The sequence below is a fragment of the Lithobates pipiens genome, unplaced genomic scaffold, assembly GCF_037356315.1.
Source record: "Lithobates pipiens isolate NorthernLeopardFrog02 unplaced genomic scaffold, aLitPip1_a1.2 Scaffold_16, whole genome shotgun sequence".
NCBI lineage: Eukaryota > Metazoa > Chordata > Amphibia > Anura > Ranidae > Lithobates > Lithobates pipiens.
The window spans coordinates 363561814-363580653 of record NW_027507748.1 but is presented as its reverse complement, the minus strand read 5'-3'; the positions used below and the strand labels follow the sequence as shown (position 1 = coordinate 363580653).

Sequence of the window (18840 nt, the reverse complement as noted above, 5' to 3'; positions counted from 1 at the left end):
CTTCATTTGTGCACTTTTTTTTAATAAATTACACTTTGTTACTACAGGCTTTGACTGCAGCTGGTCATAGATTAATCAAAATTTGACAGTTTTGCTCCATCTATGGTGGTTTCTGTTCAAGAACAGTCGATCTAAGGACTGGCTGCTGTCAAATGGGCTTGTTGGAAAATTTTGCTTTGATCACCAGTGCAGCCATTTGGTGAGGATTCCACCATATAACTTGACTGTATGAATGGTGGGATTTGCTCAGTTTTGTTCGATCGGCCCGTTTATCCCTCACCCTTGATCATAAAAACATCACAACATGTGTATGCCAGCCTAAAGTCTGCCAAATAACTATACTTTTAAAATGTCCACTGAAGTGTTCCCACTGGAAAAACCAGACAGAACAATAAAGCCAATCTCAGTTATGATCTTTATTAAATACTTACATTGGGTCCAGCTTGGACCAATGTAAGTTCACATTTCATACCTGAGGGACTGCTGGGGAAGCCGACAATCACTATAGTAGTCAGTGGTACTAAAAAAAACAAAAAACAAAAAACTGCAATCTTCCAGGTCCTGTGTGCACCACCTTCTCTGCACATTAACCACAGAAGATTACTCATTCTGCACTGCCACTATTCATTGAGTGCCTTGTATTTTTTATTTTTTATTTTTATGAATACATGGCAAATCCGATTGTGACGTCACTATCCCTCCACTATACCTTGTCCACTAGGGCGAGGTGGTCATGAATGTGCTAGTTCTGCTTCACCGTCTAGTCACTGGCTGGGGGCAGAACCATGACAGCCTGGGACAAGAGGAAGTGGGTTGAATGATGCTGGCCAAACTCAGAAGACTAAAAGGAAATCCCCCCCCCCCCCCCACACAACTAGAAGTACAGCAGGTAGGATTCAGTTGTGTGGCAAGTATTACCAAGAGCATGATTATAACACATTAGGTCCCACAATGTATTCCGAGAAAAGCATTTTTTGGAGAATACAAAAATCCATTTTCTTTCTAGTTTGAGGGACACAAAAAGCCTTCAGCATTCCAAGGTAGTCAGCTCCTGATCAGTACAGGGAAGACTACTGGCCTCGGCATACTGTGACGCAGACATCAGTAGCATGGTCACATGTATGCCCCGGAGCATAAAGCTCACCGACCACCTCTGGAGCTGAGGTATGTTGTGGCCTGCAGAGCCTTAGCTGCGACCTGCACACGCTCGCTGGCCGGACTAGGGAGTCTACAAGGATAAGTGAACCAGCTGTTGATAGAAGATCACAGGATCATTCATCTAGCGCAAAAAGCCAAGCTTCTGCATCAAAAGCCACGGACCTATGGGCCCGCAGGGTTCCTAGGTCTATCTCCTTCGCTAGACAAGAAAAAAAACAGTTCTGCCTGAGCAGGCTGTGGGGTGTAGCCTAGGGACCGCCCCATGGGCGGAAATAAAATTTCTGAAGTGTTGTATTACAACTTGCCTGGTATCTCCAGTGATAGGGCTAACCAACCCATTTAGTTACAGAAAGGAGCTGTGCCGGTCGGTGAATATAAAAGCAAACACCTTTTCCAACAAAGAATGGACAGGAAAAGGCATGCACAGCTTGAGGAGGCTTTAGCAAGCCCAAACTCAGTTAAGGGTACATAAATGTGGAGGGGATCATTGAGCAAGAAAATTGTACTAATAACCTTACAGATTGTGAAAGCCGACTCTCACATTTGACACTTCAGAAGAGTCATCGGCCGCAACACAGTGCCCTGAGGGAAGAGAACCTGTCACATCTTGACCACACTGGGATGTGATTAGTGTCGCTAAACTTTTTTTTTTTTTTTAACCTACCATGGCTGAGGTAAAATAATATTTAGTAAAATGAACAGGGGCTGCAGTGTTGAAAACTGTTGCAAACATTTCATGGCCCCGATCTCACTCCGACACCCCCCCTCCCCCCTCAGGGGAGGATACCATTTGTAGAGTAGGCTTTCCAGAGCTTGAGGGAGACTCTGTAGCTCTTTTTTTGGGGGTGTTTGAACCCCCCTTTCTGACCATAGTCCAATGCATAAAGCAGAGGTACCATCAGAAGAAATCGCATCCACTGCTTGAGCAATAGTCCAGCCCTGCCGCTGCTATTAATGCTCAGCCTGATGCAATAGTAAATGTGTCAAAAGGAATGCTTGCGTCACCAAACCTTTCATGTCCCTCTATGCTCTTGTGTCCCTCCGTCAGCCTGCAGCAGTAATAATGGTGCTTGGAACAATGGCAGGCCTCTGATCCTACAGGATCGTCATGTGGGGGGGGGGATAAAATAAAAATGGAGAGGAGAGAGCCTAGAAGCCGCCGTGTAGAGCGGCGTGCCGATTTTTTTCTGTTTTTCTCCTGACGCTCTTCCTCGTGAAGAGGGGGAGAAAGAAGCACAGGTGAGGGGTGTCTGGTGAAGAGAACCCCCCCCCCCCCCCCTCCGAATTACCGGAGATCTGCTGCTGGCTGAAGAGAGGGAAAAAAAAAAAGAAGCATGCTGCTCTGGACAGTGTGATCTCTTGAGGAGGCATCAGAAGGTATGTGCTCCATAGAGCCACCAGTGGCGACTTAGGCATGACAACATTAACTAATGTAAAGAGACATTTCATAAGAGAATTCAAAAAATTCCTTAGAAAACTCCAGTTACCTTTCCCGCCACAGAGATTTCTGTGGTAAAAACCAAGAGACCCAATCATCACCCTTCACAGTGGGTTCCGTTAAGCCTTCAGGAGATGGGGATCTGAGGAAACCCATAATCCTGGACCTGTAATAGCACCTCTGCCAGTAAAACTTTATGGCCTTAATACCAAAAGTACTGGATCTCAGGGTGCAGCTCTCTAAAAAGATAAGAGGTTGCAGGCAAAACCTCGTTTCTTTGGACACAAGGCCCGGGTACTATTCAATTCAGCCTAAAAGACACTTTGAATGGATCCGGCTAGCCCCAGCAAGGATTGCTCCATTGGAGCTCAGCACAGCACATCTTCACTCGTGACCAACACCTTTGACACTGGCAGAAAAAAAAAAAAAAAAAAAAAAAAAGGGGGAGATACTTCCAGTAGTGGGAGGGGTTATAAAGGGAGGAAACTTCCTGTTTAGGGTGTCCCAGTGTCCAGCACCTGAAGGTGGACTATAACCCACATAGTAATTACTATGGCTGTGTCCCATGATGTACGATTAAAGAAATGGCTAAAGAACTTCAGAGAAGTGCATGGTATGAGCATAAAGCTCCTAAAGGCCTCCATCCCCCCTCCTATCTAAACAGCCCCATAAATAGCAAACCCCAGATAAACGTATTACTCTCTCAGCAGCCTATAATACATCTAAGAGGAAGCACTTGTCAAGATTACCAGTCAACCTCACTGCTGTACTGCACATGCATGCACAGTATCCAGCCATATATAAATGGGACAACCCAGTCCTATGTAGACTTGCAGGAAAACTTAGACTATACTCCAAGGCAGGGAGGTATGCATGCAGTAGAACACCAACTTCACCTCTTGATTAAAACATGCTTAGCACCTGTATAAGCCATGGGGCTGGAAAAGGAGGAAGTCTTTAGATGTTCCAGTGTCTAAATAGACACTTGAACAGGCATCAAAGAGGGGAGTGGTTTGGGGTTAACAGATTTTGCGCCAAGAATAAGCAGAAAAAAATAAAATAAAATCCACTTATGAAATAAGCTGGCTGCATTTTAGTGCACTTTACCTGAACTCAGGTATAAATAGCAGATCGGCTTAAGCTAACCAGTCATGTTACTGCCTTCTCTGCAAAGTCTCGATAGGCCAACCTGGTCAGTACAACACTGGAGCAGATGATCAGCAGCATAAAAGCACAGTTTAAAAAATTAAGCAGAAAGACAAAACAAAATGCAATTTTGAGTCCTTCATCTACAAGAAATAAATATTGTGTTCACCTTTGGACCGATAGACCGAATTACTTTTTCATCTGACTGATTGCTGGAGATAAAGCAATCAGTTCATCTGGAATTTCACTCGCTTTTTAAAAATGTAAACATTTTATCATGCCTATATTTTAAAAGTAAACACAAATGTGTACTCGTATAGGTGAGAGGGCAGAAGTTAAGATATTTGGAAAGCCTGTATTTTTCACTTCTATTTCTAAATACTCTAGGTAGAGATGTATGCAAGTCAGTGTCTATTCTATAGAACGAAGGTTGTTATCACTTTTCAGAAGATCCTCTTTTCACCATCTTTTGATCCATGAGCTTGCTTAGTCAGGAATGTTAGAGGACTGCTCAATTGTTATAAAAGTTCAGCCAACCAAGCTCTCGCACACCTCTATGAACACCAATGTCTATAGGTTGCCTTAATCCTTAAAGCTAAATCCTGAAAGCATATGCAAAAGCACAAATTCCAGTTTATAAATTAGATATTATGTACAATGCTCACTAAGTTAATCTTAAAAAGGAGGTCACTAAGAAAACTTACTGGAAATACGTTTGTCAGGATCATCATCATCTTCATCACCACTATCATCCTGCACAGCATCCTCGGGGATTGCCTGCATCTGTACACCAGGCGCATGGGGAAGCATCCGTAGATTCTCAAACAGTCGCTGCCTGAAACAAAGTCATGCTGTCAAAGCAGGCTACCTCTGTCAACCTTTAGTCAAAATACTGTCAATTAACCACTCACTTGATCTTTTCCAGGTACTCATTTGTATTCTGGTTTGTCATATTAGAAGGGCTAATGTGAAGTTTGAAGTCAGGGCCAAAATATTCAAAGTAGTCATTGTATGGAAGCTCTAAAAAGAAAAAAAGGCCACAGGTTATCCTTAACCAACAAAACAACTTTTACCGAACAGTTTTCCTATTTAAAAATACACAACAATGTTGCTTTAAGTATGGTGTAATCTGCATCATTTACCCAATAGCTAATCATTCTATCCAACGATAGTGCCCTTTTAGAACAAGTCTTTCATCAAATGGGGTCTGATGGTTTGGAAGTGCTTAGGTCCCAGGGCAAAAAGGTCCACCACCCACAGCAAAATTTAGACAGTCCATTATTTTAACAAACTACTCCAGCAATGCACCCCAGAATCTTATGAAAGCTAGGCACCTACAGTATGCAATGACAAGTTATGATGCCAAGAACTGCCCCCCAACTCATCACACAACACAGGGCTTCAGCATTTTATTGAGAGGTCCCCTTTATTGTGCTGTGCCATTCAATGGAGTAAAGGCCTCCATTATGAAAATTCTAAAGCAAATGACTGAGAACCTGCATAAGGATAGGACTTTGGTTTTAGGAACTGCCAAGACACACTGGCAATGCATCTGTTCTTGCCAAAAGAATCTGGTTTTGTTGGGTAGGTGTAGTGAAAAGTTACATTTTACAAGGGAAGCTACTTACACTTAGCCGCTCAAAATAGTTGCAATTCAGATTTGTGAGGTCCACGCAGAGCTCAACAAAGTTTTAGCCATCCAGACCACCAGCCTTAGGTTTATTACAGCAAGCTTTTTGTGTTAATACTTGCCAAAGTGCTGAATATCTACAAGCAATTAGGTACATGCAGCCAACTAAGAACTTATTTTAGGACGTACTATTGTCTAAATACAACTGAAGTTTTCATTTACACAATATGAAAAATATGATAGTTTTTCCCTAATGGTATCATTTTTCCTTTCTTTGGTCTAAAAACCATGCAATTATTGATTTGGTTTAATGTTTTTATCATTTGTGTTTTAAGTGTTTCCTTAGTCAGCCAATCAACTCAAGCCCTTTCAGGTGCCCCTTCTTTAAGCTGTGCATTTAACGGACTTGTGTTGAGGCCATACTTGTGTTGTGAACAAGCGCATAGTAATCGCTTGCAACGTGCCAAACTAGTCATGCTCTTGTGATCTCTCTGGCATTGTTGCTACAGTAGAATATTTGAGCATTATCAATCTCACTGTGGTGTGCAGGCATCCTCTTGTTCTGTATACTGGTGGTTGACGGTGGTGAGCACCTGCTGCGGGTTGTGGTCCGATTATCGCCTGAGCGGTTTTCACTCAGCTTGACAGAATATTGGATACTTGCCTTATGATTTTTCTTCATACTTTAAAGACATACAAGATCGCCATGAAATCCTGGAGGTCAGCCGTACGTTCAGGCAACCAACAGAAAAGCCATATAGGCCAATGCCTGGGACACTTTAAATAGCAACTCCGATGGCAACGTAGGCTCGATTAGGCTCCCGTTTTGAAAAATGGAAAAATCCATGAGCAAGGATTGGGATTCCAGTACCCTGTCTGAATACATGGCTTTGGGACATATTCCTAGAGGACTTTGCATAAAAAAATAAATAAAAAAAAAGTTCCCTACGTTTGAACATTGATGAGTTGAACCGATACCCTCGCCACCTGTTCCATCGCCCTTATGAATATCATTATTTCCTCCAAGAATAAGGAGATTGATAAATTACAGGATGAATATTCCATTTTGCAGGACATCAAGCCCTTACAAGGCATGGCTGACTTTGCCAACTTGGATAAGGCTCTTTCACACTGGGACGCCCAGCTGTTAGTGCTAAAGCGCCCTTTTCACGATAAAAAATATATAAATAATAATAATAATATTATTATTATTATTATTAATACCCGTTCATTGCAATGGGTAGGGTTTTTGGCAGCACTAAATACAGCGCTTCCAATCTTCCCCTAAGATGCTGTTTGCAGGACTTTTCGTAAGGTCTCGCAAGCGCACCGTCCCAGTGTAAAACAAAAAAAAACAAAAAAAAAAAAAAAAACCACACACACAAAACAAAAAACACACTGCAATGAATGAGAGGCGCTTTCAGAGGCCATTTCTAGTGCTAAAGTGCCTGAAAACTGCCTCAGTGTAAAAGTAGCCTTAGAGCTAGTTTACACTTGCTTCAAACATGCTTTGTTAAAGCTCTCTGAACGTCAGTCAAAGCTCCTGTCACTAATTAAAATGGTTAGCTTACAGTCCTATTTACACCTTGCTTTTGCTTGGTGCTTCAAGCGAGCTTTGCCATTTCTATAGAGGCTTTGAAGCACCACTAAAGCTACACAGGGTACAATTTTTGAAACAAAGCTGAAGCAAAGCAAAATCAGGTGTAAACAGGACTGTAAGCTGACCATTTATGGACATGACACCTATGGGACATGATAGTAGGTAGTGGTAGTTATGGAGATGGATGTTTATAGGACAAGAAGCTGATAGACGACTGTCAGATACCCATACTTAAAATTAAAGTGATCCCACTAAGAAATACAAAGTGTTAATGAATTTGGTTAATGAAGGGGTCAATTTGGGTGATTTTGACAAAAAGGTTGCCAACCGTTTAATTCCAGGATTATCCAGTGATGTCCATGGGTGGCCCATTAGCTCTCTCAATGAGAGATTGGGCAAATGGTTGGATGGTGTTTACAACCCCTAGCGAGTCAAATTCCCAGCTACCTTAAAAAGATACCAACCACTTCCTGAGCATCGCAGGTGTCACACTATGGGATGAACATTCCATGTGGATCACCTGTGATGTTTCCAGTCTATTCCAGCATTCTGCACACATTAGCCATTACAGCTGTCAACTTCTATTTGGAACATCACACTGTGTTGACATTTGACGTCCGTATGTTATTTTTAGATGTTCTGCAGTATTTGTTGACAAATAGGATAGAAAATCCATGTCAAGCAATACCTTGTTGATAATCAAATCAGGACAGCCACATCATACTAAAAAAGTATTCCAATACAAGTAGGCCAATTTAAGAATTTACCACATATGCAGTCACCAAGAAATTTAAGACATGGAGGTTCAGGCCCTATATTTACATTTTTTTGCAAAATGGGCATCTCAGATAGGGCATTGTCCATTGTGGACTCCAAAAATAGGGGTGATCTACTCAAGGGCACTGGGCGTGGTGATCGCAAGAGTACCAAGAACTTTTAATAAAGAGCGACCCGCATTTAGTCTTGAGTTTGAGGACATTAAGCGGCTTGTGCAGATATCTTCCCAGTCTTTGAGGACCGGACTTGTGCCAATCTCCTGAGAGATGGAGTGTAAACATGGTGTCCAGAAGGGTCCCTACACTGTGGACTTTCTTTTTTTTCTTCACAAGAAAGGGGACTATCTGAGCATATTTTATCCTGTTAGAGAACAGTGTCACCTGGCTGCATTTGAGGGGCAACTATAGATGCGGTGGCACTAGTTGTCTGTTGCAGGCATATCAAGGGTGACATTGTACGGTCTTTCTACTGTTGAGGAACACATTATGCAGTCATTACAATACTAAATATGTGGTTTATATTATCACATGCAAGCTGTTCAACATACAGCATATAGGATGCACCACTAGACATCTTAGGGACCGATTTTATGAACATCTATTCAGCATAGAGAAAAAAAAAAAAAAACAATCCATGAACGTCACCCATCACTTTAACCAGTACCATAACGGGAGACTCTTCAGTGGTGGGAGTGCTGCTCTTAAAGGTTAGTGTCCTGAAGAGAGGGGGGGTGAGGTTTTTAGACTTATATGCAAAAAAGGAAGTCTATTGGATTTTTTTTATTTTAAAAACACGTATGCCATACGGTCTAAATTTTGAAGGGGATATAAAAAAAAACCCACTTATGAATGAGGTCCTGGGCATCTGTTAATGCAGTATTTATGTGGTTATATTGTCCCCTGATGTTAGTTACACCTATGTCTAGGTGGTTGCACATTTTGCCTGTCACCATCATGCAAAGACACGACATGAGAAGCTATTTCTTCTATGTGATGCAGCTTGGATATTTTACATTTATTGGATTTTTTTTTTTTGTTCTCTTGTTATATAGTGATAACATTCCAAGGTTGTATCATATTCAGTCTCAATTTTTAAATGATGGGGGGGCTATTGTGCTTCCTGTCTCTATATTTTCCTTTTATTGATCCGTTTTTGTTGGATTATATTTGAGGATTTTCTTTCCTTTCAAATTATTTTTTGGCATGATCTTAGATGTGATGCGACATTCCTGATAATGTTATTCTAGTTTTATCTTTTCCTTTCTTTGGTCTAAAAACATGCAATTATCGAGTCTGTTTAATGCTTTTATTATGTGCGTTTTAAGAGTTTCATTAGTCAGCCAATCAACTCAAGCCCTTTCAGGTGCCTCTCATTTGAGCAGTTTTAAAGGACTTGTGTTGAGGCCATACATGTGTTGTGAACAAGCACGCAATAATCGTGTGAAACGCATCAAACTAGTCATGCTCTTGTGATACCCCCAGAATTATGGCTACAATAAAGAATATTTAAGCATCATCCCTACCGCTGTGGTGTGCAGCCATCCTCTTGTTCTGCATAATAGTTTTTCCCTCCAAAGAAACAAACAGTACACACCACAGTGATACCCTATAAGGGCACAAATTAATTTTGGACAAGGGTCTGGTCTCAACACATAATTAGTGAAACAATCTGTAGAACCACCAATTAACCACTGGGCACTTAAAACACCCTTCCTAACCAGACCAATTTTCAGCTTTCGATGCTCTCCCACTTTGAATGACAATTAGTCATGCAGCACTGTACCCAAATAACATTTTTGTCTTTTTCCCCCCCACACAGAGCTTTCTTTTGGTGGTATTTAATCACCGCTGGGTTTTTTAATTTTTGCGCTATCAAAAAAGCCTGAAAATTCTGTAAAAAATAAATATAAATTAATAATAATATTATATATCTTTGTTTCTTAAAATTTATGGCAGAGTATTGCACAGTGTGGCAGAGGATTGTCACGGAGCAGCGCTGTGGACACTTCACATCCAGCCCACAGCGCTGCTGCAATCTATCTCTCCCCATACCAATCGGTACAGAGAGGGGAGGGAGGAACCGGCGTCACGACATGACGCCGGTTTGTTTACAAGTGATCACTCCGTCATTTGAAGGAGCGATCACGTGGTAAACGGCCACGGATGTTCCGGGTGCCAGATTAGGGGAGGACTTCCATGGACACCCTCCCAGAATAAGCTGACCGCGCTGTAGCAGTCTTTCGGCTATGGCCCAGTCAGCATGTGGTTAAAGCAGCAGCCAAAAAGAGCAATCTCATGTTAATTTGCAAAGACACTGCGATCTGTCACTAGCTGTTTCCGCCAGACACGGCCAATGACTGATCAGTGTACTAGTCCGCTGCCAGTACCATTTGATCGTTGTGACCAATTACAGCAGATCACATGACAATTGTAAATAACGTATGGCCTCTCAAGTTAGTTATCTATCTACATACACACGATCGCGTCCCCATACTACGTCACTATGGAAACACTGTATTGGTCAGTGTGTTTAAAATAAATAAACACCTGAAGTTTCTTAAATAAGTACATTTTTCCTTTCACTGATTTGTGCGGATGGGGCTGCACCGATATGCAGCACTTATGGGCAATGATAGGTGGCACTCAGATCGGCTCTCTTCTCACACTGTCAGTGTGAGGGGAGGAGATTGCCGGCATGTCCACGTTTACATGTGATCAGCTATAAAATTGGACACAGTGGCCAACTTGGGTAAAGAGCTGCGTATCAGCTCTTTACCAAGACTGGGGTTTTGCTGTGACCCATTGAGATATCATATGTCAGCCCGGAACAAGAGAAGGGATCCCGCCCACTGTCATTTGCCTATACAGGGAGGTTAAAAAAAAAAAAAAAAAAAAAAAAAAAAAAAATTATAATACAGTCATCAGTGTCCCTGATCACCACCACACTCTATATGATAACGCTGTACTGCACTGGTGACCGTATGTAAAAAAAAAATTGTATAATTTTTTTTCCCCAGGCTAAACACCGCTCTGGGTCATTTTCCCCAAAAAATATTTAACAGAAATTAAGAAACACATTTATTCAGAATTTGTAATTTTTGGTTTATCTAGCAAAAAAATGAAAAACCCAGTGGCCATTAAATACCACAATAAAAAAATACAATAAAAGAAGGAGGGGGAGACTAATTAGATACCACTAGCAAGTTTTGTTGTTACAATAAGACCCATACAGGCATCTGTCCTATACCATGCCCCTCTTTGACTGAACCGATTTGTTAGCATGGAACCAGTGTCATACCTTAGATACAAACACAATAGCATGCTGTAAAATGCAGACACTGTACTAACCATTGGGTATTTCTGTGTCCAGAGCCACAGCTGTCTCGAATGTCCAACAGCGGGCAACATTTCTAATGGTGTAGCCACCACCACCCAGCATCAGCAATGGTAGATTGAAAGTCTTCATAAACTCCACACACTTAGCATGTCCTGGAAAAACAAAAACACTATTTAATAATAATAATAATAAAAAAAAAAAAAAAAAAAAAAAAAAAGTAAAATAAAGGCAATGCAGCACATGCTCAAACTTAAGTTCAGAGGATCTGTGCACTCATTGGTACCACTGTACACAGAAGCAGCATTGTTAGTAGGCTTCAATGAAAGCTATGCAGTTGAAAAGGCTCACAACGACACTGTCACTTTGATTATTTATTTTTATTACCTCCATTATCATTTGTTTTAGTCTTTTTTGTTTGAGATAAAAATTGGATTTTTGTACTCACTGTAAAATCCTTTTCTCTGTAATTCACTGACCGACACAGCTCCTCTCTGTCACATGGGTTCTATAACCTGCCATTCGGACAACCTGCCATTCGGACAAACTAGGCCGATTTGTTACACAATACACTGAACTTTGATCCCGCCCTGGGGGGGGGGGGGGGCCGGGCCCCATGCCATCAACCCTCCTGCTGCTAGCAGCTTCAGTACGTCAAGCAGTATAACGTAGAAAAAGGAGGGGTGGGTGCTGTGTCAGTTGGTGAATTACAGAGAAAAGGATTTTACGGTGAGTACAAAAATCCTATTTTCTCTTATATTCGACCAACACAGCTCCTCTGCAACCACATGGGACATCCCCAAGCAGTGCCAGACGAGGGGTGGGAAAAACAGCATTCACCACCATGGCAAGTGGGAACTAGTAAAACTAAACCAAAAAAAAAAAAAATAAAATAAACCCCCACACACACCAGCAGTGTGTGGAAACTCCACCACAAAACCAGGCATCCTCAACAGGAGTGATCCCCCAGACCGCAACCTTGCGGAAGTAATGCAACAGTGCCATAATGAAACAGTACCGTGTTTTTATCGAAAAACCTCATGCAACTACACGGCCGCCTGCAAAACTTTGCAGCCAAAACCAGCATCAGCCAATGCACTGACATCTAACTTGTAAAACTTACGTATGGACAGACGACCAGGTCGCTGCCTTACACATCGGAGCGACAAACGCTTGGTGTCAGAAGGCCCAAGACGTTCCGATTGCTCTGGTAGAGTGGGCCGTGACTGGAAAAGAAGGCAACTGCCCCTTCAAGGCGTAAGCTTGGACTACAATCTGCCTGATCCACCTGGAAATGGTGGCCTACGAGACTGGCATACCCTTCTTAGGACCAGCCACTGAAACAAACAGCGAGTCTGACTTCCGAAAGGAAGTCGTGACAGACAAGTACACCTTCAGAGCTCTAACCACATCGAGAGCGTGAAGGGCCACCTCTTTGGGGTGCTTAGGACACAACGATGGTAATACAATGTCCTCATTGATATGAAATGCCAAAGCTGAAATTTGCCCCTTGATGATGCTCAACGCCAACTGCTGGACTACACCTTGCTGAACAGACAGCAGGATCCTGGAAAAAGGCTGGCACACGTGCTCCTTTTTCTCCTCACACATGGAGATATAGGCCTTCCAAGTACGATGGTATATCTTCCTAGACCGGCAAGGGGACTTAGGACAGTGAAGGTCCCACCCTCCTGCTGCCGCCACGTGGGGGAGGGGGGTACTTGGCGCTAGACTCACCACCCTGGGGCGTTCTGTGAATGCCAACAATAGTGCCTGTAGTCCCTAGGAGGTTCCCAGATGCAGAGAGGACAAAAAACTGTCAGCAGCAGGAGCTCCAACAGCGGTGCAACGATCTGCAGAACAGCTTCAGCGTTCAGCACAGAGCCATCCAGTGTCCCACACACACAGGGGATACAGGAAGTAACAAGAGAAAGCACATGTCATGCTGTCACAAGAGGCCAGCTGTGAAATAAGCATTCAGGATTTCACAAAATGGCCACCAATGTATGTAATCAATAGGAATCCTAAGGAAAATGGCTGTTGAAGCTCCCCAGGGGAATCTATAGCTTTCTCAAATCCAAGATGGCCGCCGGAACGGCACCACGCGGTGAAGAGAGAAAAAATAAAACAAGCTGCCTGCTGACAGACAACCTTCACAAAAACTGTTTTTTGGGAGCCCTAGACCTGGACCAGGACTGACCAGAAACCGCACAGAGCCCCCACAGGTGAGAAACAGCGACCACACACCCCTCAGAGGGGGAAGGGAGGGGTGACAGGGACTTGGGAGAGAAGATAAAGAGGTGAGGTGGCTCCCGAATCAACCCCCCCAGGGAATGCCCAGCTACTCCCCCCACCGAAGCAGGGAGAGCCGTACTTAATAGTCCTGAAGAGCTGGGAGACATTCCATCACAGACCTATGCAGTTACAGGGTAGCTGTTGGCCTCGGTATACTGTGATCCAGACATCAGTAGCCCGGTCATATGTATACCCTGGAGCATTGAAGCTCACGACCACCTCTGGAGCATGAGGTATGCCGTGGCCTGCTCACGCTCGATGGCCGGACTGGGGAGACTACAAGGATATCATTAAGCAGCCTGTCACCCAGCCGGCAGTTGATAGAAGATCTCAGGATCTCTCATCTTGCGCAAAAAGCAGCAAACCTGCGGTAAAAATTATGGACCGAGAGGCCCGCAGGGTTTCCTAGGTCATTCTCTTTGCTAGGCAAAATAAAAACTGAAGCTGCTAGCAGCAGGAGGAGGGTTGATAGCCAGGGGCCCGCCTCCCCGGGGCAGGATTCATTTCTGTGTATTGTGTAACAATTTTGCCTAGTTTCTCCTAATGGCAGGCTATACAACCCATGTAGTTACAGAGAGGAGCTGTGTCGGTCGGTGAATATAAGAGAAAAAACACATTTGCACACATTAACTGCATGCTAAGATGGCTGCAACACGTGGAGAATATTAAAAAAAATAAAATAAAAATTATATATATATATATATGGGGCGCATGCGATGTCACACAAGCTCCAGAGAAAAAGAAAGGAAGAAAGAAAGGAAGAAAGAAAAAGAAAGAAAAAGAAAGAAAGAAAGAAAAAGAAAGAAAGAAAAAGAAAGAAAGAAAAAGAAAAAGAAAGAAAAAGAAAAAGAAAGAAAAAGAAAAAGAAAGAAAAAGAAAAAGAAAGAAAAAGAAAAAGAAAGAAAAAGAAAAAGAAAGAAAAAGAAAAAGAAAGAAAAAGAAAAAGAAAGAAAAAGAAAAAGAAAGAAAAAGAAAAAGAAAGAAAAAGAAAAAGAAAGAAAAAGAAAGAAGAAAGCAAAAGAAAGAAAAAGAAAAAGAAAGAAAAAGAAAAAGAAAGAAAAAGAAAGAAGAAAGCAAAAGAAAGAAAAAGAAAAAGAAAGAAAAAGAAAGAAAAAGAAAGAAAGAAAAAGAAAGAAAGAAAAAGAAAGAAAGAAAAAGAAAGAAAGAAAAAGAAAGAAAGAAAAAGAAAGAAAGAAAAAGAAAGAAAGAAAAAGAAAGAAAGAAAAAGAAAGAAAGAAAAAGAAAGAAAAAGAAAAAGAAAGAAAAAGAAAGAAAAAGAAAGAAAAAGAAAGAAAAAGAAAGAAAAAGAAAGAAGAAAGAAAAAGAAAGAAAAAGAAAAAAGAAAAAAAGAAAGAAAAAAGAAAGAAAAAAAGAAAGAAAAAAAGAAAAGAAAGAAAAAAGAAAGAAAGAAGTTAGAAGACAGTTTGCGCCACAGACAAAAAAAAAAAAAAAAAAAACACACACCACACACAAAGCTTAGATAGTGTATTATTCACATACACATTTCAAAACAATACCATTTAATAAAAAAAGTTTGCAGTACGCGAGATACTAAATCATGTACTAGTCAAAAAACCTAATCAGAGACTCACCTTTGATAGTTAGATTAAAGCACCCAAGTCTGTCCCCAGAAAGTGAATCTGCACCACACTGGAGAACAACAGCACTAGGCTGGTACATTTCCATAACCTTAGTCATGACCTAATAGGCAAAATAAGAAAAAAAATAAAAAAAAATAAAAAATGGTAGAATAGGACATGAGCCAGCTTGAACAAAACTTGATTTTACCGTTATTACAAATTATCTTCTGATCACCAACATGTACACTTACCGGTTTAAATATGGCTTCATAGGATTCATCATCAATGCCATCTCGCAATGGGTAGTTCACTGCATAGTATTTACCTTTTCCAGCCCCGATATCCTATTTAGAAAATAAAAACAAGTGATTTAAGGAATGCCGTTTTTAATTTGACAAATCCCTTTCAGAATGAAAAGCAGGAGTTAAAGGGTATAAGAGCATCCTGGTAGAATGAGCCAGCTTCTGCGCGAAAAAAAAAAAAAAAAAACTGTCAGTTTTCTAAGCAGTGCAGTCTGGCTAAGGTGCCAGTTCAGGCCCATTGACTTCTATAGGGATGCTTCTGAATACCACATGGCATTCAGTTGTGAACACGATAAAATCCTGACCAAATACTGACCTGAAACGCTTAACTAATTTGTCAATTTGCTGTAAAAACAGAGCTGCAATTCGCACATGTGTGAACCCAGCCTTATTGCGAGGGCCAAGTCTTCACTTGGACTCCGTGTCTCAGGTGAGTTGCATCACCTGCCAGGAGTTACAATTCATACCATAGTGCCCACAGCAGGTGTGCAGACCCAGGCATTCAAAAACCAAGAATTGTCAGGAGCTTTAGGCTCAGTTCACACCAGTGTGAGTTCAGATGCAATTTAAGTCTCACAGAACCAAAAGACAATGGAAATAACACTACTTTCAATGGTGCTCATTCACATCAATGCAACCTATTATGGTGCGAATTTGGAAATGTTTCCTGTACTACCTTGGTGCAATTCCAGGACATATGGTTACATAAAACATGCAAACCCCACCATTAAAGCTCTTAACTTCGCAAATATTGTACTGCAAATTGAATTTTTAAAACGTTTCCACAGGTAGCTTAGGTCATCAGTATTAAGGCTCTATCCCTACATGTATTTTGTCTCATCAGGAACTAAATGTTTTAATTTCCTTTAAAGATACCCCCACATGCAGGAAGTATTTGCATGCAAACAACCCTATGCCAAAAAAAATAAAAAATAAAAATATATATCGCAAATTCAGATCCTGATGTCAGCTAAACTCATTACAACACACCTGCAAGCTATATTTAACCCTTTCATTGTTAGAAGTGTTCTTACTTTTTTGCCACGTTTTAAGGCCCGAAGAACGTAAAGGGCTTAAAGAGGAAGTAAACTCTGCCACTCTTCTCATTTAGTCCATTATAATAAGTAATTATCAAACTATAGCCACTGTAATCCAGCCCAAATTGCATATTACTTACAGTTTAAAAAAAAAAAATATATATATACACACACACACACACACACACACACACACACACACAATCACACTTGTTTCCAGGGGTTAGGCAGTGCCTTCTTAAGTATTGTTTTCTGAGTCCACAGTGGAGTGTGCATGTCTGCCCTTACATTGAGCACTTCCTGTACTGTTAACCAAGCCTCCTTCTCAATCCAATGTTTCTATGGCAACCCTGCTTCCCTGTTCATAGCTGACTTGTTTTATTTCATAGTATTTACTTGTGCTGATTTATCTAGCGTTTGCCTGTGTGAGTCCTATCAGCTTCAGCTGATAAGTCTGCAGTAATGCTGTCCCATGCCCTGCTTTACACTGCATGTGAGGTCACATGGTGACATGGGGTGTAGGAGGAAGCTCTGAGTGAATATGAAGTCTCCTGGGATATCAGTGGTGTGCCGTAGGAAGTCCTGATAACATATAGATAAGCACAGAGTGTGCCGTAAATCAGGGGAGATCTGGGCATGCTCAGCGACGTCATTCTAAAGAACATAAAGGATTACAATACTAAGCAAGTAAGGAGATATCTACAAGCAGTGCTCATTGGGGTTTTTTATGCTGATTTACATGGGACAAAGTTGTGGGGGAGGATTTACAACCACTTTAAAGCCTAGCTCACACACAGGACAATTGTGGGGCGACATTGAAAGGTTTAATGAAAACCGTCCGGCATTCGGTTCGTCGGAAGCTGGATGGTCGACGGGCTTCTGTCGGATAAGCTTGCTGGAAAACCCAACAGCCAACCATCTCCTGATCAGCACTCGGCCAATGGATGAGAGCTCTGGCCAGAGTGTTCTGGTGGCAGGGGGGCCTTCCCCCTAGCAGAACACAATAGAACAGCAGGGGAGATTGCTGTATTAAGATCAAATTTTTAGTACAGCAGCTTTGACCAGAGCTGGCCAAGGGCAATGGTAGGTTTCCGTTCAACCCAGCAGGTAGCGAGTGTACTAGTTGTGTGCATTAAACTTAAGTTACACGGGGGGGGGGGGGGGGTAACTTAAAAAAATAAATACAAATTTAACACTTTTTTCCTGTTATCAGGAGTCAAAGTCCTTAGATTTTTTTTTGGCAGCACGTTTTCTTTAATGAGACATCAGGGTTAAAAAATAAATAAATAAAAATCTCCAGTAAAGCTAATAGGGCGCAGATTATACTTAATTAGCTGCTTTCCCAGTTCATTCTTTCTAGTGGCTGGGAGAAAGCGAGACCAGGACATTACATTTTAGTGTGTGTAAAGTTCCCCCACATATGACTATGGTGGTAAAAGGCTTCAAGTAAACATTTCCGGGGAGAAAATGGGAGCTGCCTTTGCTGATCTCCTTCTGCAAATGCTAGGTACCTGCATATTACACTATCCCTCTGGCTTGTATACATTATGAATCATTCACCTGGTTCAACTATGCAGACCACAAAATCAGCGAATCAGACTAGGAAGTCGGAGTGAAGCCACAAATCAGCAACTGCATACATGTTCTGGATGGGAAAGGTTACCCTTTCAAGTGAGACTCCCTTGTTTGAAGAAAACCGCTTTATACAAACCTGTCCATCAGCTAGTTTGTTAAAACTTGACTCTGTATCACAGTTCTCAGCCCTTATTCAAATTGACCTCTCAGGTTTTCTCAAATAGCGTATTCACCCACTGGCTGCTGTGGTTCCTCCTGCTGCCCTTCAGTCATTGAAGGACAATAGTGACGCAGGGGCTGTCATGAGAAGCCACAGTGGTTAGGAGGACGTGCTATTCGAGTCACCCAACGTGTTGAATCAGATCAGTCCTGGGAGCTCTGCTGAAGCTTGAAGCTTTAGCAAATGGACCGATTGACAGGCATGTATAAAGTTTTTTTTTTATTTTTTATTTTTTCTCCACAGGGCAATGCGAGGTTGTCATTTGGTCAGACACTTTAAATCCTAACAGCAACCACATTTACGATATTTTTAAACACTTACCCTCAGATCCCCAGTCCCTGGAAAATATTCTCCATATTTATGAAAAGAAACAGTCATGACCCTGTCTGTGGTGTAAAAAGCTTCTTCCACACCATCACCATGATGAATATCAATATCAATGTACAGTACTCTCTGATGATACCTAAAACAAAAAAAAAACAGGCATAAGTAGAAAAAATAAATAAAAAATAAAAAAGCGCTATGCCCGCGTAGCAATGAATACATACTTAAGAAGTTCCAGAATGGCAAGCACTATGTCATTGACGTAGCAAAAACCAGATGCCTCAGATTTCTTGGCATGATGAAGTCCACCTGCCCAGTTTACGGCAATGTCCGTTTGCTGCTTGTTTAGTTTAACAGAGCTTGCTGTAAAAAATAAAATAAAAAAAAAAAAAAAAAAAAAAAAACACCAGTATAGGCTTAGCAGT

The 18840-nt window shown here is 41.6% G+C and overlaps 1 protein-coding gene across 1 annotated transcript in view; it reads right to left on the bottom strand.

Moving 5' to 3' along the window:
* The window catches only part of HDAC1 (histone deacetylase 1), a 43215-nt gene that overhangs the window by 7456 nt on the left and 16919 nt on the right, over positions 1 to 18840 (bottom strand). Inside the window, exons 5-11 of the mRNA XM_077482004.1 lie at positions 18640 to 18778; positions 18413 to 18554; positions 15209 to 15301; positions 14970 to 15078; positions 11097 to 11237; positions 4654 to 4762; positions 4447 to 4577 (exon numbers count right to left, since the gene is read on the bottom strand). Coding sequence (XP_077338130.1) covers positions 4447 to 4577; positions 4654 to 4762; positions 11097 to 11237; positions 14970 to 15078; positions 15209 to 15301; positions 18413 to 18554; positions 18640 to 18778 — 864 coding nt within the window. The remainder of the gene's footprint in view (positions 1 to 4446; positions 4578 to 4653; positions 4763 to 11096; positions 11238 to 14969; positions 15079 to 15208; positions 15302 to 18412; positions 18555 to 18639; positions 18779 to 18840) is intronic.